General features: G+C 54.9%; 1 protein-coding gene across 1 annotated transcript in view; it reads right to left on the bottom strand.

Annotated features, from left to right (window-relative positions):
• Positions 1–19,829, bottom strand: part of Tnxb (tenascin XB) — a 67,520-nt gene that overhangs the window by 36,248 nt on the left and 11,443 nt on the right. The window contains exons 5-14 of the mRNA XM_048348033.1: positions 14,548–14,704; positions 14,106–14,369; positions 12,675–13,355; positions 11,271–11,639; positions 9,947–10,240; positions 7,593–7,883; positions 6,935–7,240; positions 4,725–5,048; positions 3,735–4,049; positions 3,012–3,335 (exon numbers count right to left, since the gene is read on the bottom strand). Coding sequence (XP_048203990.1) covers positions 3,012–3,335; positions 3,735–4,049; positions 4,725–5,048; positions 6,935–7,240; positions 7,593–7,883; positions 9,947–10,240; positions 11,271–11,639; positions 12,675–13,355; positions 14,106–14,369; positions 14,548–14,704 — 3,325 coding nt within the window. The remainder of the gene's footprint in view (positions 1–3,011; positions 3,336–3,734; positions 4,050–4,724; positions 5,049–6,934; positions 7,241–7,592; positions 7,884–9,946; positions 10,241–11,270; positions 11,640–12,674; positions 13,356–14,105; positions 14,370–14,547; positions 14,705–19,829) is intronic.

The raw sequence follows: 19,829 nt of genomic DNA, 5'->3' as shown, positions 1-19,829 counted from the left end.
CTAAGTCATGCCACATCCCTGCTGTCCCATTTGGGGTGCCTTCCTGCTGCTAGTCTCTGCATTTGCTCCTCCCTCTGCCAGGGAAGCTCTCCTGCCAAGAGACCCACGCGGCTGCCATTTCCCCTCCTTCAGGCTTTGCCTCAAACACTGAGTTCTAGGCCCTCATCTTCTCACCTACTGCGCTTTTCTCTATAACTCTTGACCCTGTCATTTACAATACCACTGACTTAACTTGAGCAACGTGTTGCCTGCCCCTCTCTGCTGGAATGTAAAGTCCACAGGCAGGAACTTTGTATCTGGCACATGGTGGATTTTCAGCACATGCTTGTTAACTATATGAAGAAACTAGGTATGGTGGAGCATGCCTGCCCTCTAGCACCCAATTAGCTGAGGGAAGAGGCTTTCAACTTGAAGGCCAACTTGAACTACATAGCGAGGCCCTATCTCCAAAAACCCCAACCAAACAACCTGAGTCCTCTGCAGGTCTGGACTGGGAAGGCTGAGCAAGGCCTGCTGGTCCCCACTGCCCACCCTCCTCCCCTGAGGAGGCTGAGCTTGGGAGGGAGGTACCCCTTCAAACTGGAGGGTGGTCCCAAGACGGAGTGGCGAGGTGAGTGAGATGCTCCCAAAATCTTGTTTCTTTGACTTCCATGGGAGGGAAAGTCTAGACCACACAGGCAAAACCTGCTTAAAGCGGGCTAGCCTAGGCTTTAGATGGACCAAAGCGAGTCTGAGCAGGAGGGGCAGGGGCCAGAGTGACCACGCGTGCTCAATATCGACTCTGTGGTTACCGGACCTAGCGTTAGCTTTCATTCACTTTCCTTCTAGCCTCAGTAGCTCTTGTACCCTATTTTCTGAGTATTTTAGGCCTGTCTATGTGTTTTTCTAGGACGGAGAGAAATGGTGTCCGTCCGCCCCCACCCACACCCCTCCCCCGGCCCCTGCCCCAAGCCTGATTGCCGGTGATTTGGCTTAACTGGCAACACTGAGACTCTATTGAGGAATCTGACAATCCTCATGCTGCCCTGGGAACAGTCCCTTCTCTGTTGCTAACTGGCTGCACATTCCTTGTGGCAATGGAGCAGCAAGAACAGCAGACACAGCCCTCTCCCACTCAGCTGGCTCGAGCGCCTCACTGCCCTCATAAGGAACATCAAGGCTCATTCCTTCCTTAAAAGGCCATGTCCATTTTGCCCATGGCATGTACAATACGTGCAGCATGATATCTAGCATCAGACGGAGAGACGGTGACCTCTCCACACGAGGAAATGAACAAAAGTTAAATGAGCTGAAAATCTACTAGGTACCCTCCACCACTACCTTTCACCCTATGACACCAGGTGGGTAGTGTTGGCTCCATCTTAAAGACGAGAAGCTGAGGTTCCAGGAAAGAAGGCAAGTTCTTTAAGATCACAGCTAAGAAATAAAGAGCTGAGAATGGAATTCAGTTTGTCAGACACTTTATGTATATATGTGTATATATACATACACACACACACACACACACACACACACACACACATATATTTGCCAGTCTTGGGATTTGGGTACTGTCCCTGAGCTTTGTTTGCTCAAGGCTAGCATTCTACCACTTGAGCCACAGCGCCACTTCTAGCTTTTTCTGTTTATATGGTACTAAGTTATCAAACGTGCATACTAGGCAAGCACTCTACCACGAAGCCACATTCCCAGCCCCTGTCAGACTCTTAAGACTCAATTTCTCTGCACTGTGGCACTTTGGTAAGTACCTGACAGAGCCTAGTCTTACCCAGTAACCAGGAACACAGCCATACAGAGCCTAATGTCTCTCTGCCTGGAATGTCAGAGAACTCCAGGCCTGGTGTGAGCCTCCAAAATGCCACCTCTGGTCCCGAGAGGAGGCCATTAAGGATAGCTTTCCCTTCTCCCTCTTCTCAGTACTAAATGAAGCAAAGCAAAGAAATCAGGAGTAGAAGGTTCTAGAAAGTAAGCCAATCAAATCACTATAAAGTTAGCTTTGTGGACTACACAGAAACTATGTTTTTGGAGATCTGTTTCCACTTTTAAGTTTCTCATCTTTTCTTTCAGTAAAAGTTGCTTTTATTGGGCACCAGTAGCTCACATCTGTAATCTTGATAACTCAGAATGCTGAGATCTGAGGGCTGAAGTTTGAAGCCAGCTCAGGAAGAAATGTCTGTGAGACTTTATCTCCAATGAACTAGCAAAATCCCGAATTAGAGGCATGGCTCAAGTAGCAGAGCACTAGCTATAATCGAGAAAGCGAAACAAGAGGGCAGAGCTTTGAACTCAAGTCTCTGTTCTAGGACACACACACACACACACACACACACACACACACACACACACACACACACTGTTGCTTCTGAAATAGGTGTGCCTGTGTTTCAGTGATCAGAAAAAAAGAGACATTCCCTCCTTGTGACCAAGCTGCGCAGGTGAGCAGCTAGGACTCCAGAGAGAGCACTGCCTCCTACTCAACGTTTCCCACGGGGGCTCTGGAGCGGAGATGACTAGGCCGGGACTATTGACTTGGTGGCAGAGGTGTCACCATCACAGGCCTGAGGGAGGGGTGAAGGGATTCTCTTTATTGTAAAGTCATTATGGATGAGCATCAAAGAAAGCTTTGAGCTGCACTGCTAAACAGGCCATGTCTGATGAACACTCTGGCCAGCAATGCAGCTGAACCAACAAAACTGGACAAAGCAGACTGCAGAGTACGGATAATTACTGCAATCACAGCGGCAAGCCCTGACTGGGGGCGTCCTTACTGCTGGGCTCATTCTCAGTCCTTTCTATATCGGTTAACTCATTTCATCCGCACAGTAGCACTGTGAGATTGTTACCTAAAACTGGCACGGGGCAAGAAGGCTGAGTGCAGTCCCCAGGCCCCAGTGATCTGTTCTTTCTAGGGCTTCAGTAGCCATTAAGAAATCATGGCTGCACAGGCACAAGGTGGGAATCTTGGGAATAGGGAAGGTGAGACTCGGCAGTGAGACCCAGACCACACTCACCAGTTGTTCCCACAGTGGACACTGGGCCCACGCGCCGCCCCTGGTGGATTCCGTACAGGTGCATCTTGTACCTGCGCCCAGGCTCCAGGTTCTCCACGGTGGCCTCCCTCTCCTGGCCTCCCACACGCAGCACCTGGGGCCGCCCATCACTGTCCTTGTACTGCACGGCGAAGGAGTCAAAGTGGCCCTGGGGGACGGTCCAGGAGAGGCCCAGGGAGTCGGGAGAGGATCCTGTCACTGTCAGCTCCCCCAGGAGCGGCTCCATGGGGGGCTCCGGTGCCTCTGTGCTGGCTTCTGTGGGGCTGGGGGGCTCTTCCTCTGTAGCTGAGAGAGGGGGACAGAGAAGGTGAGGCCAAGGCCTTGCTCTTACCATGGAGAAGTCCTGGCTAGTGGAATCCACAGGTCCGTTCAGAGAAGTCCACCCTTGGCACCTGGTGGGCCTGATCAGCTGACATCTACCCAACATGCTCAAGCATGTGGTCAGCTGGGAATGACCTGTACAGACATCCACACTGCGGAGGCCCGCCACCCTCCCCTTTGCTCGTGGTGCCCAGAGGTAAAGCCAAGGGAATGGGCATGAAAGGTATAGCCTCCACTCAGGCAGGCCTGTGGGTGTAGATTAATCCTGGTTCTGCCATTTCTGGATCCCTTGTTACCAGAGAACATAAGGGTCTACCTCCCACTCCGGAAGGTCTCATTCTGGGGTTGCTACCATGCACTCACCCGTCACCCCAATGGCAGACACAGGCCCCACGCGTTGTCCACTGTAGAAGCCGTACAGGTTCATCTTGTACTTGTGGTCTGGCTCCAGGCCTGAGATGGTGACCTGGTCCTCATGCCCCAGCACCCTCACCACCTGGGGCTGCCCGTCCCCATTCCTGTACTGCACCAGGAAGTGGTCAAACTGCCCCTCGGGGACCGTCCAGGAGAGGCTCAGGGAGTCAGGGGTGGCATCTGTCACTGCCAGCTCCCCCAGGCGCGGCTTCGGGGCAGGCTCAGTGGTTGTGGGGGGCACCGCTTGGGTGGTCACAGCTTGGTCTTGTGGAGATGAACAAACACACACAGACACACACAGGGACAGGTGAGGTCTCCTCCAATCTCAGCTCAGCGCATAAAGAGCATTTACAGAATCAGATCCCTGAAGAGCAGGACGATGCCGGCCCTGGCTGTCACACTTCCCTTCCGCTCCTCCCTTGTCCCCTTCCTGGCAGCCTTTTTGGCCTCTCTGCTCCTTCCCCACATGAACCCAGCTGCTTATTACAGGCTGGGACAATGGACACTCAACCCCACAGTGCTCCTGTGAGGCCAGGAACTATCTGTGCAATGCACAGGTCAGTCCCTACAGTGCTGCCCATCTAGCACCTCCCCTCTTCCCTCGCGGACCCAGAACTCCGCAGACACTGGGCCTCTGCGAGGAGTCAGGCGGGACAGCGAAACGCGGGGCCACAAATTCCAAGAGAGGATGGCATGGCTGTGTGCAGGGAATTGGCTGCACAAGGCTCACCCGCGCGCCAGCAGCACTGGCCTCCCAGGACCTTGTTGGGAACGCAGAGGCTCAGGCTCCAGCCAATACTGCTGGCCCTGAACCCGCTTGTCAGCAAGACCTTCGGCATGTGCAAGAGCGCAGGCGCACCACAGACACCGCCATGTTTCCTTGAAGCTGGTAGGCAGGGAACAACTTCTTCCTGCCTGACCACAGCGACCCTCACTCACCTGTGACGCCTATGGCGGACACGGGGCCCACGCGCCGCCCCTGGTGGATTCCGTACAGGTGCATCTTGTACCGGTGCCCAGGCTCCAGGTTCTCCACGGTGGCCTCCCTCTCCTGGCCTCCCACACGCAGCACCTGGGGCCGCCCATCACTGTCCTTGTACTGCACGGCGAAGGAGTCAAAGTGGCCCTGGGGGACGGTCCAGGAGAGGCCCAGGGAGTTGGGAGAGGATCCTGTCACGGTCAGCTCCCCCAGGAGCGGCTCCATGGGGGGCTCCGGTGCCTCTGTGCTGGCTTCTGTGGGGCTGGGGGGCTCTTCCTCTGTAGCTGAGAGAGGGAGACAGAGAAGATGAGGCCGAGGCCTTGCTCTTACCATGGAGAAGTCCTGGCTAGTGGAATCCACAGGTCCGTTCAGAGAAGTCCACCCTTGGCACCTGGTGGGCCTGATCAGCTGACCTCTGGCAAACATGCCCAAGCTCCTGATGAGCTCGCAGGACAGCGCAGCATGCATCCTAGTGGCCCCTCCCTGCCCAAGAGGACCCAGAGGGCGGCAGCCACAAGCAGGCCTGGGTGCTGACCGAGGCCCAGCACCATTGCCAGCTCACCTGTCATCAAGGGGCAAGAGGACACCTCTCCCAGGAAGTTCCACCCCTGGACTTCCCCATGCACTCACCCGTCACCCCAATGGCAGACACGGGCCCCACGCGCTGGCCACTGTGGAAGCCGTACAGGTTCATCTTGTACTTGTGGTCCGGCTCCAGGCCTGAGATGGTGACCTGGTCCTCATGCCCCGGCACCCTCACCACCTTGGGCTGCCCGTCCCCGTTCCTGTACTGCACCAGGAAGTGGTCAAACTGCCCCTCGGGGACCGTCCAGGAGAGGCCCAGGGAGTCGGGGGTGGCATCTGTCACTGCCAGCTCCCCCAGGCGTGGTTTTGGGGCAGGTTCCGGAGCCGCTGTGCTGGGTTCTGTAGGGCTGGGAGTCTCAGCTACTTCTGTAGAACTGGAGATTTCATCTACATGTGTTGGGGCTGAGAGAGGAGAATGGGTCATACAGGTGTTAGGACTGATTTGGTTTTCCCCTGTTGTCCTTTGGTACAATGTCCTGGATAGACTCCTGACCCGGAAGCCTTGGGGCCTCACAGGACCTCTGATATTGGCCTTCCAGTCACTAGTGCCGGGAGAGGGCTGAGCCAGGCTCCACCGGTCCTATCTGCTGGCAGAAGAGCCTGTTGTTCTGTGAGGCATCTCCTCTTGGCTGACGAAGAAGGTGAGATGGGAAAATGGAACAGCTTTGAGGGTTCTTCCCCACCATGTCTCTGACACTGCTGATCTCAGCAAAACCGGGAGTGGCGAGGCCTCTTCTCACCTTAAGCCCCTTCTAGGGGGCTCTGGCGGCCTCACCCTGGGAGAAAATCCAGGCATGCACTCCTGCTGAGCTCTCAGGACATCCTGCTCCTTCTTCCCCTGGAGCCCTTAAAGGATGGCTTGCTAAGCAGGGCCCCAGCCGGAGGTGGAGAACGGCTCGGGTGAATGGGGACTGGGGAGGGCCCACGAGGCGGCCTGCTCTGCAATCACACCTCCATGGCCCCCCTAACTGTCTCCTGAAGTTAGTCTCTGCAGGACTCCATGGAGTAGGGAGACTGTGGCACAAAGAAAACCCTTCTGTGATCCCCCTCTTTGGCCTGAGAACTACGGAGGGGGCAGGGGATGAGGCAGGGGCATGTAATAATGAGAACTCAAACAAGGATGGCAAGACAGGGAGGTGTGGAGCAAGAAGAGGGCACTGAGGAGTTGGAGAGCAGGGAGAGAGTACAGCAATGCCGTGGGGGGGGGAGGAGAACTGTTGCAGGAAGCTCAGGTCTGCCCAGGGTCTGAACCAGGCCAGGAGGAAAACCAGGAGGAATGGAGGAACTGCGGGTAGAGGACATAGTGACTGAAAGGGAGGACACTGCGGAGGACAGCTGGGGCCGAAGGAGGAGGCTGGGTGCCTGGAATGGGGAAAAATGGAACCTGCTCTTGGAAATGGAAAGGTAGGACCAGGGATATGAAGAGCTGGAGGTTGAGCTGGACAGCCCATGAGAGCAGTGAGGGAGGAAGAGGGCAGAGGCTTTGGCAGAAGTGGAGCTGAGAACGAAAAGATGGAGCCCAGCCCAGGTCTTGCACAGAGGACTGGGGCCAGCAGGGGAGGAAAGCCTGTGGGCTCTGACTCACCAGTCTTGGCCACCACAGACACAGGCCCCACACGCCGCCTGCCACGAAGCCCGTAGAGGTTCATCTTATACTTCCGGTTGGGTTCCAGGCCAGGGACGGTGACTTCATTCTCATCCCCCCTGACGGGCACTGCCTGCGGCTGGCCCTGTGCATCCTTGTACTGGACCGTGAAGGAGTCAAAGGGGCCCTGGGCCACAGTCCAGGACAGGCGCAGGGAGTCGGGGGTCACACCGGTCACAGTCAGTTCTCCCAGGAGGGGCTGCTCAGGGGCGTTAGAGCGAGGGGGCTCCTCTATCTTCTCTGGGGCTGAAAACAAAAAAAAGTTCAGCCAGGTGCTGAACTGGCCACGTGGATGAGGGTTTAGGATTAGGACCAGGGCGGGGAGGGGGCGTCCACTACGCTCTTAGTGTGAGCCCTGAAGCCCTGGGAAGTCTGGCACAACCGGAGTATGACACACCTTCTGGGCCTCAGAGAACGGCTGAGCGGGATGACAGAGGCCCAGCAGTGGGGGAAAGGCTGGCTGCCCCTCAGCCTGGGAGCAGGGCCAGGATGCTGGAGTTGGCCATCTTGCTGGGAGGCCCCGCTAGTTCCTGGCTGAGGGCAAGAGTATAGAGGGCAGGTATTGAGTGGCATGGGGGCTTAGGTGGCAGCGACTCACCAGTAGTGCCTTCGGCGGTGAGGGGGCCATAGCGCTTCTTGTTGGCCATCCCAAACAGGGTGAATCTGTACTTGTGGTCAGGGTCCAGAGGGGAGACAACAACTGAGCGCTCAGGCCCTTCCACAGGTATCACCTGGGGTCGTCCATCCTTGTCCCTATACTGGACCATGAAGGAGTCAAACTGGCCCTCAGGGACAGTCCAGGAGAGGCGCAGAGAGTCTGGGGTGGGGTCTGTGACCCACAGCTGTCCCAGGCGGGGTGGGGTTCCTGGGCCGGGCTCACTCTGAGGCACTATAAAGACAGAGTGGAAAGCAGAGAGGTCACAGGAGAAGGAGCCCATCTCACATAGGGATACTGTGAGGTTCCCCGGCGCTCACCGCTTAGGGGTGGGGGGAGGACACAGAGTGACTGAAACCCAAGCTTAAAGGGGTGTCTTCTCAATGGCACAGAAGCACTGTATGTGGCATTATTCTATCTACAACCAAGGAGAGGGGGACGCTCAGAAAGCAGGAGCCCAGCTAGACTTTTCCCTAGTCCCTCCCACCCCCCAAGAAATCTCCCTGGTGCAACCTCCACTGCTTCCAGCTCTAACTTCTAGCCAGTTTCTCCTCCAAGAGTCCTCAGGTCAGGGTAGGAGGACCTCCTACCGTGTGCTCCAGGCCCTCCTCCTCAGGACCCCTCCCTACTCTGTGCCCATCCCTCCCCACCCCCCCCACCCCCGCCATATTCCTGTCCCCAGCTCCACCCACATTCTGGGCACATCTCCCATTACCTCCCCTCCTTGCTCTCTGTGCCTAGCCCAGATTCTAGAGTGTGACTTGGCCATTGCTAAGTCCTGTGGACACTTGCTGGCCAGATTCTGACCTGACTCGCTGTGTTCTCCTTCCTGGCATCTGAGACACCAGCCTTCTTCTGGGTGCCCCCTCCCCCCCCCCGGGGGGGTCGCCTCAGGCCACCCTGTGGGCTCCTTCCTCTTCTACTCTTGTTCGTTATCGATCCCCAGACGTGTAGGGCGAAGGGACAGAGCTCACAACCTTCATGCCTTCTCCAGGCTTTTTCTCCGCAGTCCACACTCACTAAGGGGTCACTGCGACACCCCGTCCCCCTTTTTTTCTTTCCTTTTGGCAGTATTAGAGTTTAAACTTAGGGTCTTGTACTTCCTAGGCAGGCACTCTACCTCTTGAGCCACCTCTCCAGCCCTTTTGGCTTCTATCTATCTATCTCTCTCTCTCTCTCTCTATCTATCTATCTATCTATCTATATTTATTTATTTATTTTTGCCAGTCCTGGGCCTTGGACTCAGGGCCTGAGCACTGTCCCTGGCTTCTTTTTGCTCAAGGCTAGCACTCTACCTCTTGAGCCACAGCGCCACTTCCGGCTTTTTTGGGGTATATATATGCTTCATGTATGCAAGGCAAGCAAGCACTCTACCACTAGGTCATATTCCCAGCCCATTGGCTTTTATTTTTAAAATAAAATCAAGCTGTTTGCCTGGGCCAGCCTGGACCACAATCCTCCTACTTAGGCTTCCCAGGCACACACCACCACACCCAGCTCTTACTGATAGGAGAGGGTCTTGTGGACTTCACAGACCACACACGCTTGCACGCATACACACGCACACACACACACACACACACACACACAGAGTGTTGGCCTTAAACAATGCTCTTCCCAACTTCTGCCTCTCATATAGCTAGGTTTACAGGTGTGAGCCCCAGTGCTTAATCTTCTACCACCTCTGGCGGGCAACTCCTCCCTCTCCATGCCTCGATTCTCATGAAATTGGCATGCTTGGCAGGTGTGCTTAGATGCCCTTGGAGCCTCTAAGACTCATCTGATGCAGCACATGCTCAGACTAGTGTTACCTAGTGTGAGACAGGAATAACTCAGAAACCAGGGGAATACCCAGGTCTCCTCATTCTCCTTCACCCCACATCCAGCTCCACGGTCACCACCCCAGCCACAATACCATGATGCCTCGCTAGTATTAAAGATCTAATCATGTCACTCTCCTACCTGCAAGCTCCCAGAGGCCCCTAAAGGCTTTCAAAGGAAGTCCAAGCCCCTCAGTCCAGCAGACTCAGCCCCCCTAGCCCTCAGGCAGAGAAACCCCACAATCCTTTAGCTCCCCCCCACACCCTGTTCTCCAGCTAGAAGGAAAAGTGGTAACGTCTCCCAAGACCACCCCTTCTGCCTGCACTGTCCTCCTTACCCTCTACCTGCCCCACATTGCTTTCCCTTCACCATTCTGCTCAGCACCCCAGCCCGCGGCCTCCTGGACCCCAAAGCACTGGACCAGTCTCCTTCCAGTTGTACAGAGGGCCAGGAGAGGTGCCCCTGCTCTCACTCACAGATCTTGGCTTCAGTCTCCAAGGGGCCATGCCTCTTCTTGTCGACGAGCCCGTACAGGACAAACTTGTACTTGCGGCCCGGCTCCAGGGATGTGATGGGGGCTGAGCGCTGGGGTCCCTCCACAGGGATCACCTGGAGTCCACGCTTGTCCTTGTACTGGATCAAAAAGGAGTCGAACTCCCCCTCGGGGACTGTCCAGTGCAGGCGCAGGGCGTCAGAGGTCAGGTCCGACACTGTCAGCTCACCTAGGCGAGGTGGGCCCCGGGACTTCCTAGGCTCCTCCTCAGCTCTGTCTGAGAATGGGGGTGGGGGGGAGGCAAAAGCAAAGTGTGACGGGCTCAACGATTCCCTTGTCCATCTCCCCTTTCCTCTGCCTGGCTCCATTCTGAGCACCTCCAGATCCCTCTCCGCCTGCCCTTCGTGACCCGCTCCTGGCAAGGAGCATTCCCCCTTTAGTCTCTGTTCCCTGAAGTTTTAGTTCCTCTGCACACCAGAACTTTTGGCAGAGTTTCAGGTTCCCTGTGTACTGCCTGAGAGCTTCTAGTTTCCTCGCTGCAGCTTCCGAGCAGTCTGTACACTCCTCTGGGTACTTGAACTGCTCTTTACTTTTCTACCCTTTCTCAGCAATGGGCTTGTCCAAGAATTGGGGTGAGTCCCAGACACCTGTTCCATAGGCAGGAGCAAGGGGGTATGAGAGCTAGGCACCCCAGGCCCTGTCCCTCCACTGGCCCTGCAAATGTCATCCATTTCTGAAGTCCTGATGGCAGTGGAACACCCCACAACCACCAGAAAGAGCCTGATGGAGGTCACAGGCTACTCTCTCATAAGCTAGACTCCCAGGGAGGAGGCACGAGGGATTGAGAGCCAGTCTCCTCAGAGCCAAGGCCCTTCCCAAGGCCACTTCAGGAGACCTATGGGGCAGGGAAGGGCAGAAGAGCAGCCAGGAAGTGGAGGTAGCCAGGAAGTGGAGGTAGCCAGGAAGTGGAAGTACAGGGAAGAAATAATATTAATAACAACAACAACAAAACAGAGGTGGAAGGCCAGGGCATATAGCTGTGCTCCACGAATCCTTGTCCCACCCTCAGACTTCCTCCTCTTGACTACCCACCATGCTCATTGTTCTAAGACTCCATCTGCCTTCCCTCTGAACTCACAAATCTTTTTCCCCCTCTCCTTTTCCCCTCATTCGGCCTGCCCTTCACTGACCCTTTAAACTCCATCTCACCTCTGAAGTCCTGAAAGCCCCCGCCCTTCCCCCACCCAAATCTCAGGACATTTGGTTGAGTCCCGGATGTACCCATAATGCCTTAGTCCCGGATATACCCATAATGCCTTGGTAGGTGATTGGAACAGAGGGCTTGCCCCCTGGGAGGATCCCATGAAGTAACAGCGTGTAAGGGGCTCCAGGAGGGGGTGGGGGCACCAAAGCCTGGCGGGCATCTCCTGGCAGCAGCTCTTCATGTGCCCCTGGCCCCTCGGGCACCTGCAGGTTCAGTTGGAAGTGGGCAAAGACGTCGGGCTGGGCAGTCCAGGCCACACGGAGTTGCCCTGTCTCATCTTTGCCTAGCACCCTCAACTCTCCCAGCTCCTGAAGGTTCTGCAACAAAATCGGGGCCTCGGCCCCCTGCGTCGTGGAAGGGCCTGCGGGAGGAGGCTCATCCGTTGTGGGCCCCACCAGGGAAGGTAAGGATCCTGGGAAGGAGCAGGATGGGGCAAGAAAAACAGGAAAGTGGCGTATGAGAGCCAGAAAGGTATGTCCAGTCCCCCCAGGTCTGATCTCCCCTCTGACTGCTCCCTTCTGCTCTTCTGATTCAATTATGTCCTCCCAAAGGTCTGTTCAATCTTCCTGGTTAACCAAATTCTGTGCCAGACAGGCCTCTGCCTAGGACGGGCAATCAGACAAATAACATCCCCTCCTTGAGACTTCCATGATCTCCCTGAGAGCTCTGCCTCCCTCCCCACCCAAATCTCCCACTGGGTGGTGGTTCACCTTCCATTAGTGCTGCAGTGAGAAGCCTGGAAGAAAGGGGGGGAGGGGAGTGGTGTTAGGAGGGAAGGTACAAAAGGAGAGTGGGCAAAGAAGAGAGGAGAGAGAGGGCATGGAGGAGGTGGACGTCCCGGTCAGGTAACATCTGGGCCCTATGGAAGAAGAAGAGGTCCACCCGTGTCCCAGAGCCACAGAGCACCCCTTCCCCTGCCCGACACTGTTCCTGTGGAGAGACCAGTGGGAAACGAGCCAGATCTTTACAAAGCAGCTCAAGCATCGGTGCTTTCACAAGCACCCCCTCCCTGCACCCCGCATCCACTTATTGCCCGATGGCTTCAAGGCCACCCCAAGCAGTTTCAATGTGTTCCTTCAAGGTCAAGCCCAAATCTGCGGTAAACAACCACAGACCACAACTTGAGCCGATGGTTTCAACACCGCCCCATTCACAGTGCTCCACCCGGCTGCCCAGCCCTGGGAACCCGGGGGAGAACCCAGGGAGACCCCAAGGAACCCCAAGGCCAGGTTTTCTGTGACTATGCACAGGCCCCTGGGGTGAGGGTGGCTTTGGGAGACACTGTGCTTTGTGTGTGTGTGGGGGGGGGGGGGGTCCCCTAGCGCCTGAGCCAGGTAGGGCCTAAGGGTGGGAGGGTGGAGGGGTGGCAAGCTGAGCAGAGAAGCGGAAGGAAGCTGCAGCCGTCGCGGGCAGGAGTGGGTGGTCCTGCCGTCCCGGCCCACGCTACCTGTGGTGGTGATGAAGGCGTAGGACTTGGAGGCCTGCCCCGCCCGCACCCCGTGGACCTCCACGTGGTAGGTGGTGCCCGGGCTGAGGTCGGGCAGGCGGACGGTGCGCGCGGTGCCGGGCACGGCCAGCTCCCCGGCCGGACCCTCGGCGGGCGGCTGGGGCCGCCAGCGCAGCACCACGCGCTCGAAGTGGCCGCGGAGCCCGTCGAGGGACAGCAGCAGCGCGCCGTCGGCGGAGCTGCCCAGCACCTCGGGCTTGGGGTGGCGGGGCAGGGCGCCCGGCGAGTCCCGCTTCTGGGTGCCCGCCGCGGGGCCCGGGTCGGGGCCGGGGCGCGGCGCGGGCGCCGGGGCGCCGTTGGGGCCGGCCGCGCGGCGCCGCTGCAGGAAGTCGTGCAGGTGGCGCGCCACGGCCGCGTAGGTCTGGTTGGCCCGCAGAGGGTAGCCGCGAGCCCGCAGGTGGCGCTCCAGGTCCTGCACCGAGCCGCGGAAGCGGCCCAGCTCCGCCGTCAGGTTGCCCCAGGGCCGTCGGGGGGACGGGGGCGGGCTCCACCCGGGACGTGGCTCCGCCTCCTCCCCCTCCTCTGCGTTCCCCACAGGCCGAGGGGGCCGCGCGGGCCGGGGCCGGGGCTGGGGGGACAGGGCCGGGGGGCGCACCTCCGGGTAATTGTAGTGGCCTGGCGCTGCCGAGGGGAAGGGCGAGAGGAGGGAGGGGGGAGCAAGTCAGTGGCAGCGCCCCCCACGCCCTGCACACCGCCTCCCGCGCCCACCCCCACATCCAGAGGCCTCTCCCTGGGCCCCAGCCCCACCTGGAAAGAGAACCAGAGTCACGCGTCAGGGTCCCCCAGCCCCCACCCCCATCCCGCCCTCCCCTCCAAGCCCACCACGGTCGGTTCCCTAGGAAGAAGAGAAGCCAGCAGGGGGGCAGGGGGCTGTGTCTGATGGAGAGAATAAGAGTCGGGGAAAGAGGATGTGGGCCTCCCCTGTCACTGGAAAAAAGAAAGATCCGGGTGTCTGCTAAGAAACCTTGAGAGTTAGTAGAAAAATAGCAGCTGTGAGACTCAATTCCTGGCAACCAGTCCTAAAATTAACAGAACGTTAGATCCACTGATGGTTCATCTACCTAAGTCCAGTCCTGGGCCCAAAGTTCTGTCCCTAAGTGAGAATGGGAGCTGCCTTTCACCCCTGCATCAGAGAGTTATCTGCTTATTTACTGCTTCCCACCCTGGAACAGTTTCTTCCATAGTCTAACTGTAGCCTTCCAAGTGCCTGAAGGCTCCTGTCTCTTCAGAGACAGCAGGTGCTTTGGGATGGTCACACCCTGTCAGACTTGTTCTGAGGAACCTGTGAACCTCAGGCGTGGGCTCCGAAGGAGTGGACACCAGGAAACCCTTGGTCACCAGGTCCCGTCCCTGACCCTTAGAAAGTCATACCTGTATTGGCCCTGACGGAGGCTGGGTAGCTGACTGCCCGGCCCCTCTCTGCAGTGACAGTCACCACATATTCCACGCCTGGCATCAAGTCAGTCAGCAGTGTCCCATCTGCCTCTGGGGGAACTTCCAGCCGCACCCTCTGGTTGCCCGCACTGACATAGGACACCACAAATCGGTCCACTTCAGCCTGGGGACGCAGCCAGCTGAGCTCCAGTGTGGTTGGTGTCACAGCCACCACCCGGAGGTCCTGGGGACCATCGATCACTAGGCAGGTTAGAGAGAGGAAGGCTCAGGTGAGAGCCTGGTTCTTGAATCATCAGCTTTACAAGGAGCCCGGCCCCAGGAAAGCTCTCCCTTTTTCCTTCTTTAAGTGAAGTCCCGGCTGCCCCTATCAAAACTAGGTCTCCACCCAAGGCCACGCCTCCACAGTCCCAGTTCTCACTGGTTGTGATGGTCTTAGAAGTAGGAGGCCCCCAGCTGGTCCCTCGAAGGGCACGAACAGTGACCTGGTAATCCTGGCCAGGAGCCAGTCCTCTCTGGTCATAGGCTGATGCAGAGCTGGGCACTCGTGCTGTGAATGGGGGGCTTGCCCCCTCTGTCTGTGAGAGAGTACCAGGGAGATCAGGGGCTGTCAGGATCCAGGATATCTCCCCCACCCCTCTCTCTGTGGTACTAGGGCTTGAGCTGGGCCTGGGCAGTGTCCTTGAGCTTTTTGGCTCAAGGCTGGCACTCCACCACCTGAGCCACAGCTTCACTTTCAGCTTTTTGCTGGTTAATTGGAGGTAAGAGTCTCACAGACTTTCCTGCCCAGGCTAGCTTCAAACCATGATCCTCAGATCTCAGCCTCTTGAGTAACTGGGATTACAGGCATGAGCCACTGGCATCTGGCCAATAAGAACCTTTTCCCCTGGAGCTCAATCTCTTGTATCTCTGCTTTAACAATTCCAAACAAGTTCAAACATGAGACTCTGTGGAATTTAGGCCTAAAATAGTTGGGGGGGGGGGGGGGCGGCGCTGTTCTAGGCAATTTACATACCTCACTCACTGAATTCTCACAACACTATGAGATAGGTTCTATTAGTTCATTTTACAGATGAGGAAACAGACTCAGATGGATAACTTATCTTGCTAAGGTCCACCCACAGCAAGAATGTAGCAGAGACTTAAGCTTAGGCAGTGTGACCCCAGTTTCCTTCTTATAAGTTCTCCCTACTCATCTGCCAAAATTCCACCTGACACAGCCCAGGACTCTCCCTTCTGGTTTTCCACTAACAACTCCAACTACTTACATGTGAGAAAGTCTCCTAAGTGGCTCCTTCCAGAACAAATAAAGTAGATCAAGGGTGGCCTTATAAGCCTCCCTTCCTCCCTTCAGTGTCGGCTCAGCCTGACCCTTCTAACAGATTCCTGTCCCTGGCTGTGTAGTTTGGATCATAGCATTTCCCTTTAAGTGCTTTTCTTGTCTCTTGAGCAAACGCCACAGACCCCCATAAGGCAAGGCCTACCTGCTCAGAGATCCTGATTGCTGATTTAGTAACTGCCATTGTGCTGGACATATACAAGATGCAGTCTCTGTCCTCAGGTAGCTCATGACCCAGAAGCTAAATGTAGAACCTCGCCAAATCTCTATGCCTAGTAAAATGTCTATGAGAAGACAGCCCTCCTCTGCGTGTGCATTTAAGGAGCATTATGATAACTGGTGGCCCCACAGGCAGTCTGCGGCTGAGGGTCTCGTAGAAGGCTGGCTGCTGGGGAGGTGGGAGGGATGCTCATCTGTGAGCACTTCAATGAGCTGTCCAGTTAAGACAGCTGCTAAGGACGCTGTGTTCTGCTTAGCTATATTGGCCGTGATGGGGACACCTCCACTCGGCCAAGCGGGATTGGAAATTTCAGAAGGTACTCTCCTAAACCACAAGAACAGTGGGGAAAGCAACATAGTAAATACCAAAGTAGAAAAACAGATGAGAAGGCCACGTGGAGATTGCTGGGCTGAGGCTCGATGCATTATAGCTGTGTCAGTGTTTTCTGGATTGAAAAGTTTTCCCATGCACACAGTACCCTATCCTGCTCCTATGTAATGCTGCTTTAGGAACCTGGCTACGAAGCCTCAAAGTGATCCGCACTTAGTACCTGGGAAGTACTCATCCTTTCCCAAATGCTCCTGCTGATTAATCCCACCACCACCTCCTTCCTTCTTTTATTCTCTCTCTCTTTTCACACACACACACACACACACACACACACACACACACACACACCTTGGCTACTCCCTGAGGATGCCTAGTTCTCTCATTGAGGCACATTCACCCCAAGTTCTTCCTCTTTTAGATATCTCTTGGTTCTTTCTCAGATCCATTTGCAAACAGTCCTCTGAAAGCCCCATTGCCAGCTTAACTCTTAACTCCCATCTTCCAGCACCATCTTGTTGGCCTGAGGAAGGAAGGCTCTCTAGCAGTTGGCAGCTCGTTCTGCTCCTTGGTAAAGCTTGGCTCCCTCACTGATTTTCTTGGCAAGATCTTAACTTTTTCTTTATATCCACTTTGTGGTCCCATTTGAAAGACTCTACCTGGGCTGCTGCCAGGAGTTTTCCTCACCCTTACCTCCTTTCAGACTAGACATAAGCAAAAATTTTTCACAGATTACAAGTGTCCCAAAGAACACTTGGCACATGCCGCTGGCTCACACTTGTAATCCCAGCTACTCAGGAGGCTGAGATCTGAGGATTGAGGTTCAAATCCAGTTTGGGCAGAAAATTATGTGAGTCTTATCTCCAGTTAACTACCAAAAAGCCAGTAATGGAGGTGTGGCTTAAGTGGTAGAGCACTAGCCTTGAGCACAAACATTAAGGGAGAGTATCCAGAGTTCAAGCCCTAGGACTAGCGCGCACACACGTGTGCGGCACACACACACACACACACACACGGCATAAAAATACTTTAGGAGCTGGGCACTGGTAGCTCACGCCTGTCATCCTAGCTACTCAGGAGGCTGAGATCTGAGGATCGTGGTTCAAAGCCAGCCCAGGCAGGAAAGACTGTAAGACTCTTATCCCCAAATAACCACCCGAAAATTGGAAGTGGTGCTGTGGCTCAAGTGGTAGAGTGCTAGCCCTGAGCTGAAGAGCTTGGGGACAGCACCCAGGCCCAAAGTTCAAGCCCCATGACTGACAAAAAATAATAATAATACTCTTGGGGGCTGGGAATGTGGCTTAGCGGTAGAGTGCTTGCCTAGCATGCATCAAGCCTTGGTTCAATTCTTCAGCACTACAAACACAGTAAAAGCCAGAAATGGTGCTGTGGCTCAAGTGGTAGAGTGCTAGCTTGAGCAAAAGGAAGCCAGGGACAGTGCTCAGGCCCTGAGTTCAAGCCCAGGACTGGCAAACAAAACAAAACTTTAGCACACACACACACACACACACACACACACACACACACACACACACACACACACACACCAAAACTTGGTGGAACTTGTTTCCATGCTGCTGCATAGAGACCTAGACAAGAAATGCCTGAACCTCCTTTCCATTCAGAGGTCACCTCCCTCAGGTCCCCACACGCTCTCTGATATCTCATAGAAGGAGGAGTCTGGAGGCCATCAGAATCAGCTGGAGGATTTGGTACAACTGGCACCCAGCACAGACCTGACTCAGGAGATCTGGAGGCGGGGCCTGATGAGTTCCCCTTCAGGCTTCCAGGGGATGCTGACGTTGAGACCCAGAAACATACCAAATGCATCCTGAGCCCCGGGGTCAGACTAACAAGGCTACGTATCCAGGGGGAGGAGGACTTTTCCTCTTCTGCATAGAAGGGGAGGAACTAGAGACTGGCTTCAAGGAAGATGCCAGGGGCACAGGAGAGTGAGCCACTGAATATACTCCATGCCAACAGCAATGGCGCCAGGGCCCAGGCCACAGCAACAGGCTCAAATCTAGGGGCTCGGAGTAGAGAAGCTGTCCAAGGGCCAGAGCACAGGCTGGTGTGTTGTCCAAGAGGGGTGCCTGGGAATCAATTAGCAGAAGCCTCTTTCACAGCCAGACTTCTGAGACCCAGAATATGGCAGCGTCCCATCCCTAGAGCAGCAGATGCCAAGCCTGACACAGAACAGCTCGGCACTGTCTCGCTCAGAGTTTGGCTGGGAAATCTGCATCCCTTGACAACACCCAAAATGGATCCATATTTATTAAGAGCAGAAGACAATGCTGCCCTCAAAGCTACATTCTTATCTCAGAGTGTTTATTTTAATTCTTCCGCCCCTGCAGCTTCTTAGGAAAATTCTTCTTAAAAGTCCCAACCTCTCCAGATTAGAGCTATGCAGAAACTATCCATACAGAGGAGAGTGGGAGAAACACTTTAAGATGTTCACAGTGCTTGTTTTAGTGTGGAACGGCCAAGAGTTGTTTTTCCTCTCTCTTGCTGCCAAATTCTTGTCTCGTGATTAAATTATTTGTATAAGAAAACTTTTCAAACCCCAACTATCTTGCCTTTGCCACGAAGTAGAGCTTTCTGTCTACTTTAGCCAGAGCGTGAGGAAGGATAGGATTTGGCGGGAGTCTGACTGGATAGTGAGATAACCAGGCAACGCGGGGCACAAAGATGACAGCCGGCACCCCTGAGTTGTCCCTTCTGTCCTCGTGCCTTCTGAGACGTGAAGCCCAGTGGGTTATTTATTTGTCCAGAGTCCTGGCTGAGCCGATGGAGCCTAGTGTGTCATGGCCCACCTCCCTTGGTGTTTGTGCAATGACACAGGATAACATGAGCTGGATGGAGAAAGGTCAGCTGGTAGGGAGCTGGGAAGCAGCTGAACCCTAAGGGTTCAATCGGCATCAAGGGAGATCTCTAATGAGAAGCCACTGGCTTTGTCCTTACTGTGCCCCCAAATGTTTTAAGAGCAAGTTGGGGGCAGGCAGAGAGCAAGAATGTTCTGTGATGTGCTGATGACATAGAAGTGAGAGAACAAGTTCACACAGAATTAAAATGATTGCAACGCCCTAGACAGCTTAGCCCAAACCAAAAATGATAACATTCATTAGCTCCAACAGCCTAGGCAGCTTCGCCAAGACCAAAAATGATAACCTTCATTAGTTCCAAAGGCAAAGACCTAAATATGGACTCGGAATGCTGTCCTCATTCTTTCCTTTCTGTCCTTCTTTCTTTCCTCCTATCTTTTTTTCCTTCTATCTTTCCCTTCTCCTTCTTTCTTTTGTGCCAGTAGTGGGGTTGTTTGAACTCAGAATCTTACACTCTTATTTGGGTTTTTCTGCTCACCACTCATCTGCCAGTAGAGCAATACCGATGGCGCTAGATTTTTCTGATTAATTGGAGATAGGAGTCTCATAAACATTTCTGCCCAGGCTGACTTTAAACCACAACCCTCAGCTCTTAGCCTCCTGAGTAGCTAGAATTACAGGTTTAAGCCACCAGCATCTAGCTTTTTTCCTTTACTTAGTTTTGCTTATTGATATTTTCTAAATTTCTGCACTGGGCCCATATGAATTCTATAACGAAAAAATATTTAATGAAACAAATATGACTAAAGTGCTGTCAGTTTGTGACTACAAGTTAATACATGCCAACTCTGAGAAAACTGCCAGTGAATACAGAATTAGCCAGTGCTCTCCTTTCTGCTCCCCATCTTATTTTGGTGTGGGAGGGTGGGGTGCGTGCAAAAAGCAAGAGGCACAGGAAGCTAAAGAATTCAGGGAATAAAGTGTAAGTGGGAAGG

The sequence above is a fragment of the Perognathus longimembris genome, chromosome 6 (genome assembly GCF_023159225.1).
Source record: "Perognathus longimembris pacificus isolate PPM17 chromosome 6, ASM2315922v1, whole genome shotgun sequence".
Taxonomy (NCBI): domain Eukaryota; kingdom Metazoa; phylum Chordata; class Mammalia; order Rodentia; family Heteromyidae; genus Perognathus; species Perognathus longimembris.
Note: the sequence above shows the minus strand (reverse complement) of the source record. Positions and strands in the feature narration are given on the sequence as shown.